This window comes from Kwoniella pini, chromosome 6 (assembly GCF_000512605.2).
Source record: "Kwoniella pini CBS 10737 chromosome 6, complete sequence".
Classification (NCBI taxonomy): Eukaryota; Fungi; Basidiomycota; class Tremellomycetes; order Tremellales; family Cryptococcaceae; genus Kwoniella; species Kwoniella pini.
Window position 1 is genome coordinate 586,226 of NC_091721.1, and position 15,461 is coordinate 601,686.

The 15,461-nt window shown below is 40.0% G+C and overlaps 4 protein-coding genes across 4 annotated transcripts; 1 reads left to right on the forward strand and 3 right to left on the reverse strand.

Annotated features, from left to right (window-relative positions):
• Positions 1 to 224: 224 nt before the first annotated feature.
• On the reverse strand, positions 225 to 5,727 carry I206_104677 (uncharacterized protein; the record flags this gene model as incomplete). The annotated part of the gene is made up of 13 exons (XM_070202985.1): positions 225 to 499; positions 564 to 863; positions 924 to 970; positions 1,023 to 1,097; positions 1,158 to 1,438; positions 1,498 to 1,924; positions 1,975 to 2,092; positions 2,150 to 2,891; positions 2,949 to 3,036; positions 3,104 to 3,723; positions 3,778 to 4,251; positions 4,316 to 5,352; positions 5,418 to 5,727. 13 exons carry the CDS (start codon positions 5,725 to 5,727, stop codon positions 225 to 227), a joined length of 4,794 nt encoding a protein of 1,597 aa, XP_070059086.1.
• Positions 5,728 to 6,207: 480 nt separating this feature from the next.
• Positions 6,208 to 7,582, forward strand: I206_104678 (uncharacterized protein; the record flags this gene model as incomplete). The annotated part of the gene is made up of 3 exons (XM_019153981.1): positions 6,208 to 6,666; positions 6,730 to 6,885; positions 6,968 to 7,582. The coding sequence occupies 3 exons, from the start codon at positions 6,208 to 6,210 to the stop codon at positions 7,580 to 7,582; spliced, it is 1,230 nt and encodes a 409-aa protein (XP_019012721.1).
• Positions 7,583 to 7,759: 177 nt separating this feature from the next.
• Positions 7,760 to 11,617, reverse strand: I206_104679 (uncharacterized protein; the record flags this gene model as incomplete). Its single annotated transcript, XM_019153982.1, has 12 exons — positions 7,760 to 7,847; positions 7,929 to 8,014; positions 8,079 to 8,199; positions 8,285 to 8,373; positions 8,434 to 8,516; positions 8,578 to 8,594; positions 8,665 to 8,739; positions 8,801 to 8,866; positions 8,934 to 9,092; positions 9,166 to 10,022; positions 10,104 to 11,290; positions 11,359 to 11,617. 12 exons carry the CDS (start codon positions 11,615 to 11,617, stop codon positions 7,760 to 7,762), a joined length of 3,087 nt encoding a protein of 1,028 aa, XP_019012722.1.
• Positions 11,618 to 12,321: 704 nt separating this feature from the next.
• Positions 12,322 to 14,985, reverse strand: I206_104680 (uncharacterized protein; the record flags this gene model as incomplete). Its single annotated transcript, XM_019153983.1, has 10 exons — positions 12,322 to 13,684; positions 13,740 to 13,898; positions 13,956 to 14,048; positions 14,107 to 14,167; positions 14,229 to 14,280; positions 14,338 to 14,384; positions 14,443 to 14,603; positions 14,705 to 14,790; positions 14,861 to 14,893; positions 14,962 to 14,985. The coding sequence occupies 10 exons, from the start codon at positions 14,983 to 14,985 to the stop codon at positions 12,322 to 12,324; spliced, it is 2,079 nt and encodes a 692-aa protein (XP_019012723.1).
• Positions 14,986 to 15,461: the final 476 nt, after the last annotated feature.

Consider the following 15,461-nt stretch of genomic DNA (forward strand, 5'->3'; position numbering starts at 1 on the left):
TCAATGTTGTGATCTGACATCTCTCTTCGATCGATATCGGGTATGGCCGAGGTGAGTTTAAATTGCGTCACCGATTCCTTTTCATCTCGTCAAATTGCGACATTAGAACATATCCCCTATGGCAGTTTGACTGATTCCTCAAATTGTAGTTATCCGAATATGCATACAGTCATTGGATCAAAGTCGATACAGTAAATTCAGAATCGTGAGCATCCAATTGTAGATTATCTCACTTCCCTCTCTAAAGCTCTATATCCTCTACCTCTTTTCCTAAATCTCCATCTCTTAATAGCAACCATCATTCTTCCTATGGGTCTCTCACCGAATTTCTCAAACGCGAAAGCAGCTGCGATATTAATAATAGCTACAGCTAGTAGTTCCAATTTGAAATCAAGTGGTAATTTAATGATATCTAATATCAAAGCTATCGATTGTGCAGGCGACATTAGGACGTATGTTGAAAATGCACCTAAACCAAGTAAACAAATCACAAGTGAAGCTACAACGATGAAATTGCAATCAGTTCACCGGAATCCGGAAAAATTACGTGGATGGGGACTCACGATTTGTATATAGCGGTTTCCTATATGGGGGTCCCACACTGAAAACACCAGCAACAAGGATATATTGGAAACAAGAGACCAAAAACAAAGCCGAATTTTCATAATTGAAGGTTTCAAGTTTATCGACATTGGTATCTGGCGCAGTATACCATGATTGTTTTCTAACCCAGATAAAGACGAATATCTGGACAGCCGAATTCAATATGATTTGACCTATGATACTGATAAGAACCCTTCGAGATACTAAGCTTGCTGTCGGTCTCTTGGGGTGAATTTTAGGGTAAGGTAAGGTTCGTCCCACTACCGGCAGTACGTGATTAGCTTCCGAGCTATTATGGTTCGATCAACGGTTGGACTTACTGGCTACGGCTATAGGTATAATGACGAATAAATCAATGTAGAGGAATCTAGAAGAGCCATAAGCAAGATTCTGGGAATGAAATCTCCAAGATGACGTACTGGAAATCACCCAGACTGGATGCAAAAGAGTAAAGCAGAGTGACAGTAGTGAATTGAATCATGGAGTAGAGCGCCCTGCGAATCCACATAATCAGCTATTGAAGTTGTATATTATAATGCCTAGGGCCAACTCACATGTATTTGAAACAACTAAAACTCGTGACCAATGCAGCTCTACCTTCTTTGATTATTTCAACCATACATCCAATATCGGGTATTCTAGACGTGAAAGGTGCAGCTACACTAGCTTCCGCTTCACTCAGAGATACTCCAACGTCGGCCGCTTTCAAAGCACCGCAATCGTTCGCACCGTCTCCACAGAAAGCAACCGTGTATCCCAATGCTTGAAGTCGTTCGACGAGTTCGGCTTTTTCGTCAGGAGACATCCGAGCGAAAATGACTCCTTTCACCAACATCTGTCATTGCAGAAAACAAAAATAAGTGAAGCTCGACAATCATGAAGGACTATACATACCCTCTCCATAGTTTCAAATTCGGCATATTCCAACATCCACTTGAAGACATCACCGGTCAAAGCTAATTGATAATCATGACTTTCCGGATCTTGTCCATCAAGTAATACTCCCATTTGTGTAACTTGAGGTTTCAATGTATATTCGTCCAATTTGTGTTTCTCGTCGTCGACGGAAGACCAATCTAGTTGAGCACCTTCAGAAGTACCTGTACCGGGTATGAAGGTTGGTATGTATACACTAGCAGAGTGCGACACTAGTCCACATTCTCTCGCTACTGATATTGCCGTTCTGACGTTGTCTCCGGTCACCATTCTACAAGCTAGATGGGCTGCTCTGAGGGTATGGATATTAGGGGCCGTGTTGGGTTTGAGTTTGTTCTCGAACACGATGAATCCCAAAAAGTGAAGATCAGACTCCGCTACTTCACTATACAAATATGTCAGCTGGATCTACTTGATGACAAAACATTTACCTACCGTCTCATTCTCTGTGCTTTGAGCCATGTTAGACCTTCAATTGATTTACCAGCAATAGCAATGACCCTGAAACCGTTTCGAGTGTAGTAAGACAGCATATCATCGTAGTCAAGCGGGACTAAAGCACATTGTCAGCTTTCGATAATCGGTTAGTACCGTTTATAGGTCGCCTTACAAGTAGAAGGATCGCAGATATCCGGCATGACTTCAGGAGCACCTTTGACGTAAACTTCCATACTGTTCGATTTCAATCGTTTGACGATGACACTCATCCTTCTAAGAGCAGATACAAAATCGTAGGTTCTGATTACACCCAATTCAAGGAAATGAGCATGCTTATTACCGGCTTTGAGAGCATCTTCCATCTTCCAACGATCGGTTCCAGGAGGACGGACGACAGTCTGTATCAGGCTTTGAGGTTTGGTAGTAGAGACTGAGGTGGAAGCTGTGGCGGATTTGTTAGGAATAGGTCTAGATTGGCCTTCATCCAAAGTCCATCCTGTATATTCAAACATCTTTATATCTAATGGATCACCGATGACCTCCCCATCAATCAATTTAAGGGCATGACAAGTAGCTAAAGCATAAAGTAATGGTGTTTTCCCATTCAGTCCACCTTCGATGGGAACATCGGAGATTTCGGAATGCAATTCTGAAAATCGATGATCTTCCCTATCGATCGTTCTTACTCCCAAAACATCTAATCCGTCTTCGGTCAAGGTTCCTGTCTTGTCAAAACAAACTACATTTACTTTACCTCCTATATTGACTCGATTAGGAGATATGCAGAATATACCACTCTTCCGCAACCGTTCGATCGCAAATGTGGTTCCGATTGTTAGAGTAGCTGGCAAAGCGGGGGGAACTACGATGGTAATGAGATCTAGCGCTCGAAGAGCAATCGTGTGCCAATGAATCTATATCATGATTCGTCAGTCCCCCTGTGACACCGGATACATCTCGGGTTGGCTCACTCCAATCCGTATGAACTGCACAGCTGAAACAGCGAAACCTAAACCAGCAATGATTGTCAAAACGCCGATGAAGTTCATAGAGTCTCGGCTGACCGGCTCATCAGCATTTGTTCTAATCCATATGTCAAACGCAGGATTAAGAATGTATGACTCACTAGAACTTGAATCCCATAGGTTTAGGAAACAACATAGATCGTACGAGGGCTCCTTTGGTAGTGTTAAAACCCGTTCTGGTCACCATGGCTAAAGCTACAGGCTCTTCAGATCTGGGTGCCCAAGGAGGTCTAGCACCAGCTCTGACCCTGATGATCTTCGTTCCAGAGAACAAGTAATGTTTAGCCAAATCAGGATCAATCTCTGAAGAACCAGCTTTGAATTCTTTCGACATCGATCTCAAGCTTTCATCCTTGACCGGTACCTTGCTGACTGGTACTGATTCACCAGTCAACATCGATTCGTTGACTATCGCGTCACCAGATAGAAGTAAAGCATCGCAAGGGAATACCGGTAGATTGGCGTCGGAAGCATCAAATATGTCTCCAGGTACCATCTTCGAACAGTCCATTATAGTCCATTCACCATCGACAAGAACCCGTACGTCAGTATGGAATTTTGACATTTCTCGCATTCTCTCGATCGTACGCTTCGTTTCTACCAATGTTGACAAAATTGATGTAATCGATATAAGAGCGATGGCGAAGGCGTAATAGTAGTAATCATCAAGTGACCAAAGCACGATGGAAGCGATTTGGAAAACGTAGAATGGGTGTAGAACCTGTTCCAGCATTAGCATCATATTTCGTGCGGATCGGGTATACAGACCGCTTACCTCATCGACCAGAAGACCAAATATGGATTTTGATGCGATATCAATGATATTCTCACCCATAAGAACCATTCTCTGCTCCCTTAGATAGTTTTCCAGCCCATGAGCTACAGCTCGTGCTGATGTCCATTTGGGATCTCTCCAATCTCTGATCATCGCCCACCGACCATTCGCAGGATCAAGCGCAAACTTCGTGTATCTGTATTCCATTATTTTCAAGAACCCCATAGTCTCTTCCCAGGTAGTCTTACCCGGTTCCAAGTCGGGCAAGAGGTCCTTCGCACCCCCAACTCCGCCTGCAGAATTACCAGGGTTAGGAGAACCGTTGACAGTGCCATTTTGTCCTCTTAGAGAAGGTGCCGTGGAGGATCCCGCAGTCGCCGGTATTATTTGCGAATGTTGAGGGAAGACAGTTGACAAAGGGTATGGGTAAGGAATAACTTGTAGAGGTATGATGTGTAGATCGCCGTATGGGGTCTAACAACATATCGCGTAAGTCAGTCATCAAAGGGATGAACCTTTCATATACAGCTTGACTCACTTCCACCACCAGCCAGCTACCCTCTTTGGCTTCGTCAAACGCAGTTTCTTTTCCCAAAAATTTGACCCAGATACTAGGCACCCATCTGCCTAACAAACCCAAAGAGCCAAACGAGATGATACAGGCAAACCACCACAGAGCGTTTCGGAAAGGATCAGTCCGGTAGCAAGTGAACCTGATGGATAGATCTTCATCTGGTAAGACGACCGTCTGCCTAGAAGGTACAGCCACACTGACGAAATCTTTAGGTTCTACCATATCATAAGGTCTAGAATTTGGTTCTCCGAAAATACCGTCTGTCGCCGAAGGAACTAGAGGCATGGAAGGGGAATGAGGCCTTGATTGTGGTGGTAAGGAAGTATCATCTGCCAGTGAAGATGTGTAACCTTCTTCGTGATCCCTTTCTGACATGTATGAATCGTCATCCTCATTCCCGTACCAATCATCTTCCTCACTAGTTGAGGGCGATCTCGATCTTCCTCTCCTAGCTGATCTGTCAGATCCAGATGATCCTGAACCTCTTCTAGATCTTGATCGAGAATATGATTTTCTACGTTCGCGCGGAGATACAGCTTCCTCATCTTCAATTTCGTTTCTTGAAAATCCAATATAAGATGCTATCCTACCTAATGCCGTGGTGGGTTTAGCAGGACTTTGTAGTGGACTACCAGTTTCATATTCTGCCCCATCCATTGAACCTGGTGATTGTACGTGATTATCTGGTTTATAAGAGAAATAACTCCCGCTTGGTCCTGATGCTTGATTTGATTGAGCACGACTATGTCTTCGAGTGGTTTTCCTACTGTATGATCGACCAATCCTTTGTCCAGCGATACTAACGTGGTCTTCATCATCCGATTCTACAGCAAAAACTCCAGAACTGGGTGATTGCAGAAGATCAACCTGAGATCCTGCTATTTGACGACGAAATGAATCAGATGGTCGATCTTGAACGAAAGATGATCGAGATGCTATTGATGCACGCCTTGATCCTGGTAAATGACTTCGAGTGACGGAAGAAGGTTTCATATACGAGTCTTATAGATAAATTCCCCATTAGCATGGAAATGGTTTTTGATGATACACAGCTGGATAGACTCACCACGTTCACCACCATCCCAGCTATTCCAACTACCCACCATCATTTCTTGAGGTCCCTCTTTTCTCTCCCTCTCACGCTCAATGGCTACCGCTTGTACCACCGCATCAGGGGCATTTTCGGTATAATCATATGTCGATGGTCCTTCATCTTCCTCTTGCTGTGGAGGCGTAGGTACTGTTCCTTTGACATTCTTCTGATCATCTGAAATAGGTATAGGATGAAAAGTATCCGGAGCTGTTGGACGTGATTGAGAGATAGCGGAGGGCAGAGCAGTATTGGAAATGCCTCGAGAAGGAGGTGGATCCGCCATCTTGATTCGCCTATATCTCGTCAAATTGAAATCAGAAAGTGGTATAGATTCCTCTTCAGACAGCTTGAATCGATGATTCTAGCTACAGACAACGGGTTGATCAGGTGATATCAGTGTCGTTCGTCACCTCTTTTCCCGTTGAAACAAGACCAGCAGATATTCCTGCTGCCCTCTTCTTTTTTTGATTAATTTACCTCTTCTATGACCTAACCATCAAAGTTAAGCAGCCATTGGAGCACATATTACGTAAGATGTAGATCCACGCCAGACACGTGTTTTTAGCTAATCTTCTGGCATTTGCCACCCAATTCCGCGAATTTCTTTCGCTTTACTGATAGTGATCGGTAAAGTATTTTATCTCTAAAGAGTTGTCATAAATTATACATTGACCTTTGCACTTGATCTTTGATAACAGCTTCGAAAAGCATATTGATCCAGTGAAAATAGAAAAAAAGTGTACCAAACAACCCATCGACCAATATGCCAGATTTGAACGAATTACTTCGTTGGTCAATAGCCAATTCAACTCAACCTCAATCTCAAGGTGAACAAGCATCATCACAATCACAAAGTGGAGAACAAGTTTCATCTTCTGAAGGAGGTTTAACAATACGTTATAATCCACCTTCTTCAACAAGTAATAGACAAAATGGTGGAACAGCGGTATTACATTCATCAGATTCAGCTCCAGCAGATTTAAGTCCTGCATCAACACCTGGTCCAGGTACACCTACAGGGGAAAATCCATTGACATTTTCATTACCTACAACCAGTACCAATGAATCATCAGTAACCAAAAGAAGCGATTTAACCACAGAAATGTTAGATTTGATTTTAGGTAAAAGTGATTCAATCACTATGAAGGAAAAAATGGCTTTTGCCATAGATGAATCTAATCCTTTAGAAGAACGTGTAGAAGCTTTAGATGATTTTGAGATGGTAAGTGTTTTGTCTCACTATTCTTGTATTTTGTAGTAAATAATGCTTATATATCACTTCTAGCTTATCGAATTGATAGATAATGCCAATAATATGCCTATATTGAAATTATGGCAACCATTATTAGATTTATTATCATCATCAGAAACAGAAATCGTTTCAAATGCACTTTGGATAATAGGTACAGCTGTACAAAATAATATAAAAGCTCAAGCTGCTGTAAGTCACTTTTTTCTTTCATAAAGTATACCATTCAATTACTGAAATGAAAATTGTTTTTTTTTTTTTTTAAAAAATCTAGTTATTCATCAATAATGCTTTCCCTCTTATTCTGAAAACTTATAATGAATCAACTTCAAGTTCTGTTAAAGCAAAATCAATATACGCATTATCAGCTTCATTAAAACATTGGCCATTAGCTTCAAAAGCACTTTCAAAAAAATATATTGAAATAAATGATAAAACAGGATATGAAATTTTATTAAAAGGTTTAAAAGATAATGAAAAAAATGTTAAAAAAAAAGTTTCATTTTTAATTTCAACTTTAATTATGCAATCCAATCAAGAATATAATCAAAATGAATTAGATAATGAAGTTAAAAATGTGATTGAAGAATTAAATAAATCATATTCAAATGATAATAATAATGATAATCAAAAGATAATTAAAGGTTTAAGATTATCAAATATAATTAAAGAATTATTAAATAATTTAGAAAACCTAAATTTAGAAGATAATTTAGAATTTGAAGAAAATTTAATAAAATCTTTAATTAATGCTTTAAAAATTGATGAATTAACTTTAGATGAAAAGTTAAAATTTAAGAATATTTGGAATGGTTTGAATGATAAACAAAAGGAAGATAGAGGTATAAGTTTAGAAGAAGATAAAGAGGTAATTACATTATTGGATTAATCGATTCATGTTATACCAAATCCATATTTAACCATTATCTGGTCAGATAGTTTTCATAAGTCTCGGAGCATTTATCTTCATGTATATCACAATAATAGCATAGCATGCACCACCTAAGACTCAAATATACAAACAAACTAATTCACAAAAGATCATAATGTATGTAAATCAATTTATTTATCTCCTTTCTCTAAGTAAATAAACAACAGTCATGACTAATAAAATAGCGAATCCAGCTATGAAAGCGAATAAAACCAATACGTCTCTAACCATATGTAAAATTCATCATCAGCGCCGATTGTACACTATGATCAGCGAATTTTGATTCACAATTGACTTCACTTACCTATAATAGTTATCCATACCGAATCCAAAAAGAGTTTGCATAATTATAGTAGCACCAATTTCAACTCTTACACCATTAAGCGAATCCTTAATTTCATAGTAAACTTAGTTATTGTTTAATTATTCACAAAATGAGAAAAAGGATACTTACAACAATTTGTAATCCACTTCCTACTTCGTTAACACTTAAAGCTTCTAAAGTATATCCTAAAGTTGAGAAATACCTTAACCATCTTAAAACAGGTGGAATTTGTCCAATATTAACAAAGAATCTAAAAAATACAATGAATAAACCAATGATAAGTTTCATGTTACGAGAAATACGAATCCTATGTTCTGTGAAAAGAATTCACTCACCCAGCGTAAGTCATCAAAAATAAGTTGCATAGCGAACTTAACAAAATTGCTACTCCTCCATTTCGGAATACGCAAGCCAATAGGAAATTCTAATATGGATCCGACGAATTAGCTTTTAAGTTTGCCTGAAAGTAATTCTGATCACTCACAAACAAAGTCATTCCCATTGAGAATTCCACTATGATCAAGAGGAACTTGAAGAATCTAGCTGCATCATGCGATAATCCGACCACTACGAAGGTAAATCAGGTGAATTGATGACCCAAAAGTTGGGCTAGACATATGGAACTTACTGAAATATACGATGATCCTAAAATAGGTATAATCAATATCAGCTGGACTTTCTCAGAGCTGGAAATGGTACAGGCGGGATTACTCACGCGACTAAGATAGTGGGTATCAATCTCAATGGAATAACATCAAACAAAACTCTAGTCAATAACCAAGCTTGAGGTCTATGTCGACAGTATCACATTCAGCTACAGTGTGGCGAAGGTTGACCAAGAGATAACATACGAATAAAATTCTCCAGCTCGTTCTCTCAAAAACAAACCTCGAACTTCGACCAGATTATATAAAGCACTATGAACATGATCAATAAGGCAATTGTTAATCATGACGGATATCTGGATTGAACGATAGAACTCACCTTAAAGAAGAAAAGGCAATTAGAGAACCAAGGAAAAATAAACTTCCTATCCTATTTTGAAATCCTGCTATCGTGATTCCTACTTTGTAATACAAACCACCTGCAAAAACTCCCACAAGACAAGATATGAAGAGGTGCGCGACAAGTAAAGTTTTGTCTCTTTTTCACAAGTAGAGGTTAATATTTGCGTCTCGATTCACTATTATGCCAATTTAAGAAAACCCAGACATACCTTTTCAAATTCTTCCATTCCCTCCCACTAAGAATCTCAACTTGAGTCAAAAAAGTCGTTGCACAATGACTATTTGGCCATCTCCACCAATTTTCTTTAATTCGCTTATTATTCATTACATCATTTTGAGCCTCATCATTCTGTTTAAGTAAAATGTCAGTCTGTAAAGCTGGGGGATAAGTTATATTCTTTTCAGTCAATGGTGAAAGACTATTTTCATCTTGATCTAGAGTATGTCTAGTATTTTCGATACTTGAATTTGAATTTTCTCCACTTTCATTTCTTATAATTGATCTATCATCATTATGTGAAGAAGACAATTCGTTCATTTCTGAACTTGCAATTTCCAATAAATAATCAGCTACGTTATATCCTTCTGGACAAATTCTACCTTTCTTTTCAAAAAATACTTTCGGTTCATTCCCACCTTTTCCGAAATATAATTGTTTACCTTGAGAAAGTAGAATAACTTGATCGAAAGCTTGATAAAGTGCAGAAGAAGGTTGATGTATAGAAGCAATTATAGTAGTTCCTTCTTCAGCTAGATGTTTTAATAACCTTATTAATCTTGAAGCTGATACACTATCTAATCCAGAAGTTGGTTCATCTAAAACCAAAATATCAGGTGAAGAAACTAATTCAATTCCTATTGATACTCTTCTAGCTTCTCCCCCTGATATACCTCTATATTCAGATGAACCGATCCTAGTATGAGCGATATGATCTAAGTGTAATTGAGAAAGTACTGTATTCGCTCTTTCAGTTTTCATAGACGAGGGTATAGATTCCGGAAGACGAAGTTGGGCAGCGAAAATTAATGTTTCGAGAACTGTTGAAGTAGGTGAGAGGATATCGGCCTTACATGAAAATCATTAGTAAAGTTACGAAAGTAGGCGCAGAACCTTTTCTTCAAAATTGCATCCCAAAAATTCACTCACTTGATCTACATATCCTACTCTTACCCTTCCTTGTCTTCCTTCCTCCTTCAGAAAGCCTACATGTCCTTTTGCAATCCCTTCTTTCCTCTTCCCAGCCAAAATATCTACCAGAGTGGATTTCCCAGCTCCACTAGGTCCTAGTATACAAGCGAATCCTCCTGGAGGTACATTTCCAGACGAAGAAACCAATACAGTCTTCGTTCCATTTGCGTGCAAATTATTATTGGCGTTTTCTATCGAATTGCCCTTGTTCGTAGTTTCCGAAGTTTTACCTCCTGAACCTTTCAAGAAATTATGTAAATTGGTTGTCCACGATATAGTTGACTTGACGGAATATCCAACATCTTTCCATTCTAAGCCTATTCTACCTGATTTCTTTATATCACCAGTAGCATTCAAATCCCTTCGTGCTCTTTGTCTAGCTAATAATCCCCAAATAATTACACCAATGATAGCAAGAAGTATAGCTCCTACAACTGCTAAACCAGCTATAACTCCTCCACTTAAACCATTTCCGGAATTCGCGTTCGAGGTAATACCAAGAGCTTGATCAATAACATATTGTTGTACACATTCTCCAAATGAACAACTTGATAATTCTAATCCATTTGATCCAAATAAAGCAACAAGGAAAGATTGTTTAAAATTACAAGTATTTGAAGCGAAACAATCAATAATTAATGGTCCAGCTAAAGTATTAATTGCTCCTGTTAAATTTTGAGAAGGTGATGTTCCACCACCACACATAAGTGTATTAGTTCGACATTGACATTCCATCTTAGGACAATTCCAAGTTGAACTATTACCATTCGTGGTTGTTCCACTATCAGGGTTAATATTTTGAGTACATTCTGATGCTTGACAATAAAATTGTTCTACACCTTCATACCATAATTGCATTTCTACTTGACCACCTCCACTTAACAATCCTGAACTAGTCAATGTATTTATACCACCTGGAGTGAGTGAACTATTGAGAGATCGAGTTATAGTAGCTGTTGATGAGCCTGGAAAGAGAGCTTGAAGGGTAGCTTGAATGACGGAGCACGATAATTGAGAAGAAGAATATACAGCAGGCGTATTTGAGCAAGTCAAAGAGGTGTTAAGTCCTCCAGAAGACGAGAGCGAATTCGATGAATTCAAGTATCGATTAAGGGAGGAAGTACATGCTTGTGAAGATTGACAGACTGTGACGAAGTTTTTAGTACATCTGTTGGCGAACAATAGCGTCAAGCTTATCAAACATCAAACTCACCTGTACATCCTGGTCCTGTCCAACCGTCATCACAGGCGCATTCACTAACATTACCAAAACCCCCTGTACCACCAGGAGCAGCTTGTTGAGGGTTATACAAATTTCCACCACATGTTGGTAGATTACAATCGGATGAAGGGACGTTGAAACCAGGTGGACAAATACAACTTGATCCCGTAGTAGAGGAGGTACCGTAGTTCATACACGTCTGAGCTGACACGGAACTCGATAGGAGTAATAAAGATATTGGTAAAAACATAGTTGCTAGAGAACCGGTCTGAGTTTAAGTGATTTAACGAGAGTATGACAGCCTTGCACTAGTCTTGTAAGTGAGAGCTGGGTTTTTCACTCTTCAATTCAATCTTGTACTCTTAATTATATTACCCTTCCCTTCTCATCTCTAATGATAGCTCATCCTCACATGTATTTCTCGCTTTTATGATTCTGTAAACTTGTTGTAGTTGACTTTATCTTTTAGTGTATCGGTCTGAAACTCTAAGCAATCTATAGCAACGTAAACTCTGCCAATCTACAAGATAGGATACATATGTCTTGTATAAAAAGTGGAACGATCGATGTTTATTGGTGGATGAATACGTTAAATCAAGCACTTATAGTTATAACAACGTGACCTTCCCGCTCTGCCAAGCTTAATTACAGTTACAACCACAATAACAAAGTGATCGGATCATGTATACCCGAAACCCTGAATAGATAATCAAGTCTAATTGGTTCCTGAAATTTACATTGATCTTGATTACGAATTATTGCTTAATTATAACATTCAAAACTTGATTGGGGAAAATTGCAACGGTCATGCATGTATTTCATGATAAATACGTATATACAATTCGTCCAGTCATTCAATGTTACACATCCGCGTGCGATGATAATTCACTTTCTTCCTCAAAACCTGTATTTTATTGTCCTTTTCGAACGAATTGTGTGGAGATCTTCGATCACCTAATGTTCATGGAAACAAGTTGAACAAACTCCTTTGCTCTTGAACACATTTTGCGTAAAATCATGACATCCACAGATCCCACATTGTCCCGTGTTAACTCCACCAGCACTTTGAGAAAGATGCATGGATGATAACCCAGACGACAAGGTTGATCCATTACTTGCAGTGTTGTTATTGTGTGTCACTTCATGATCACTTTCATCATCTTCCGATCCAGCAAAGGGTGAAGCAACTTTTGTAGCAGTATTAGACCTATTTCTACCGAAAACGGGAACGGGCGGAGCAAGATTCAGTGCCGAGCCTGAATTCGAAGGTGAACTTCCGAATGAAGATATAGTCAATAAGTTATTTGATGAAGCTGATCGTCTGGAAGGTGGTGGTGGAGGTGCAGCTTTCTTGTTCAACGTATTTGATCTAGATCTGGTTCCTGTTGTGGCGACTGGATGAGCTTCTGCAGATAGAGAAGCAGTTGCATTATGGTCTCCATCGCTAAATCCATGAGCTACATCTGATTCTAATTCAGATTCAAAATCGAACTCGGAACCACCATATCCTACTTCAGGGGAGGGCGGTAAGTTGTTATGCTTGTTTGTTGCAGCTGGGAGGGGTAGGATAGTCTTATGGGTGGTATTCGGTGAGGATGAAGGCGGTAATCTTCTATTCGGCATAGGGGGTGGGACAGCGGTTTGAGGTGTAGGAACGTATTCTTCTGTATAAGCTTTAGGAAACAGTCCGGATTTACCATCGCATTCACCAATCCACCAATCATCCGATACTTGAGTTGTCACTTCTATCACTTGTCCTACTTTCAGTGTCAATTCATCTGCTGCTTTTCCACTATAATCATATAACGCCTTGACATATTGTGTATTTGGGTCAGCATATCGCGCAGTTGGATTAGGTGGAGATGTCAATGCTCGTCTCATCACCGGAGGCTGATACGTATCTTGTCTCAACGAGCTAGAAGCTGATAATTGGGAAGTCGATCTGGTACGCCCGTATGAGGAGGAGAAATCGTCATCTTCTGAATCTTCAGAATTGAGAGCAGCTTTCGAGTCGTTAAATTTTTCTTTGCCGTATGATGACTTCTTCTTGTGGGACGAAGTCGCAGCTGAAAGGCCTGATTTCTTCCCGAAAGACCCGAAAGAGGGCAAGATGGATCGCTTCTCCTTTGTCTTGCCGGCTGACGAAGCAGATGCGTTACTATGAGATCTCGATCGGTTTGCTGTCAATGTTCCCTCGTCATCGGATGACTGAGGAAGCCCGTGTCGAGTCGTGTGAGACCGCGTGACGGCAGTCCGTCCAAGAGATTTAGAAGAAGTAGCTGTATTGGATCTAGCCCGTGTAGCGGACGCTCTGCTGCTATCGGGGAGACGGGTCAGCTGGACTGGTGTTAAGCAACATCAAGAAAACTCACCTTCCTCCCCAGCTACCATGCAAATCGTTCAGTATGTCGTGGCATGCGCTATGATATTCCAGTTCGGCTTCAAGGAATAGCTTTAATTCGCTGATCTGCCTTTCTTCGGTTTCTTGTATACCGATCATTCGCTGCTGCGTTTCCTCCTCAATCTCCTCGCTAAGCAATGCAGGTCCATCAGCTGTATTTCGGCGCTCAACGAAGATTTACACCCACAATCTAGCTTTGGCGATGTTGATTTCTTCCTCCAAAGCATATTGATCCTTCTTGCTATTTTGAGCTTTCGAAATAGCAGCATCTAACGCCAATCTAGATGATTATGTTTTTATCAGCTACATTGATTGCCAAAGTGCCTCCCATGGCTCACCTTCTGGAGTCCAGCTTCTTTCTCAGTGCCTTATACTCGTTGACTGCTGACAACGCAGCCTCTGTGATACCGAACATCGGTGAGCTAGACAAACATAATCGTAATCTAGAGTATGCACCTACCCATTCCGGCGATATATCCATCTCCTAATTTAGCGCTGAAGTCTTCTTGAGCCTGAATCGTGTATATCAGCCTGGCTACCGAAATTGGATATCATCAGAACACACTCACAGCAGCAAGTCTGCATCTGGCTCTACCATATTTCGATAATCCATCACCTTTTGAGAGACAACCCATTTCAGCTGAGCTCCAATACGGCGGTAACGTTAAGCTTACCGTATTCTTCGCCTATTTCATCTCCATAATCAATCATAACCAATCCTAAAGCTTCTGTATAAGTAATTTTATCTTTCCCTGAACCAGGAGGTGGAAATGGGTCGGTAGTAGGCTTGACTTTTATAAGTTGATTGTAAAAAGGTAACGAAGTAGCATGGAGTCTATACACCAAAACCGTAAGCTTTTTACTGCGATAGTATTGGACTCTTTAAAGCCCTTTATAGAGCCATTATTAGGTGGATTGCACAATCTTTGGACTTACCTCTCAATCCCTATCCTCCTAACGTCAATCTCTTTTTCAAAATCTGTAAATTCAGATGATAAGTTGGTCTTCTCGCCTGAAAATACCTATGATGTAGCGAAATCAGCTTCCGTCTTCTCCGTCTCATATTTGAGCTAGCAAGAGCTAGAAACCAACCTTCTCATTGGTCCACTGAGTGACCTTGCCCAACTACGAAATAAAGATTAACATCAATCTTGGTTGCTCGGAAAGAACTTTCTACTGGACTTTTGACTCACTTGTTTGAGGGCTTTTCGTTGCATTTCGACCGTACTTTGTAAAGCTCTGGCAGAAGCCCACTGCCCAAAAATCAGCAAGTAATATGTCGACGAGAAACAAACTGGATATTGGATAGTACAAAGTGCAGAAGTGAAGATATTAACAAAAGAGTATCACTGGAGCTGGATGAGCGAGAGGTGGTGTTATTGATCAAGTAGTTAGACGCGGTTTAACCTTGTTCCTGTTTCACCAGTCACTCGCTAATTCATTACAAAATTCCAATTCTGATTTCCTAATGATCATTAGGAATGACTCTTAATAGACCGGCACCGGAACGGGATCACACTACTAGCTCAAAGCTTATGAGCAGAGTTGGGCCCCATAGCAGTCGCGACGTATATCTATTGCGAAGACCAGTTATCCGTTAATTGTTATTTAAGTCTCATATCTAACTCTTCAATACATCATCAGATTGCTAGACACCAGCTCGACGCCATCACCGAATGAGTTCTGTGTCATT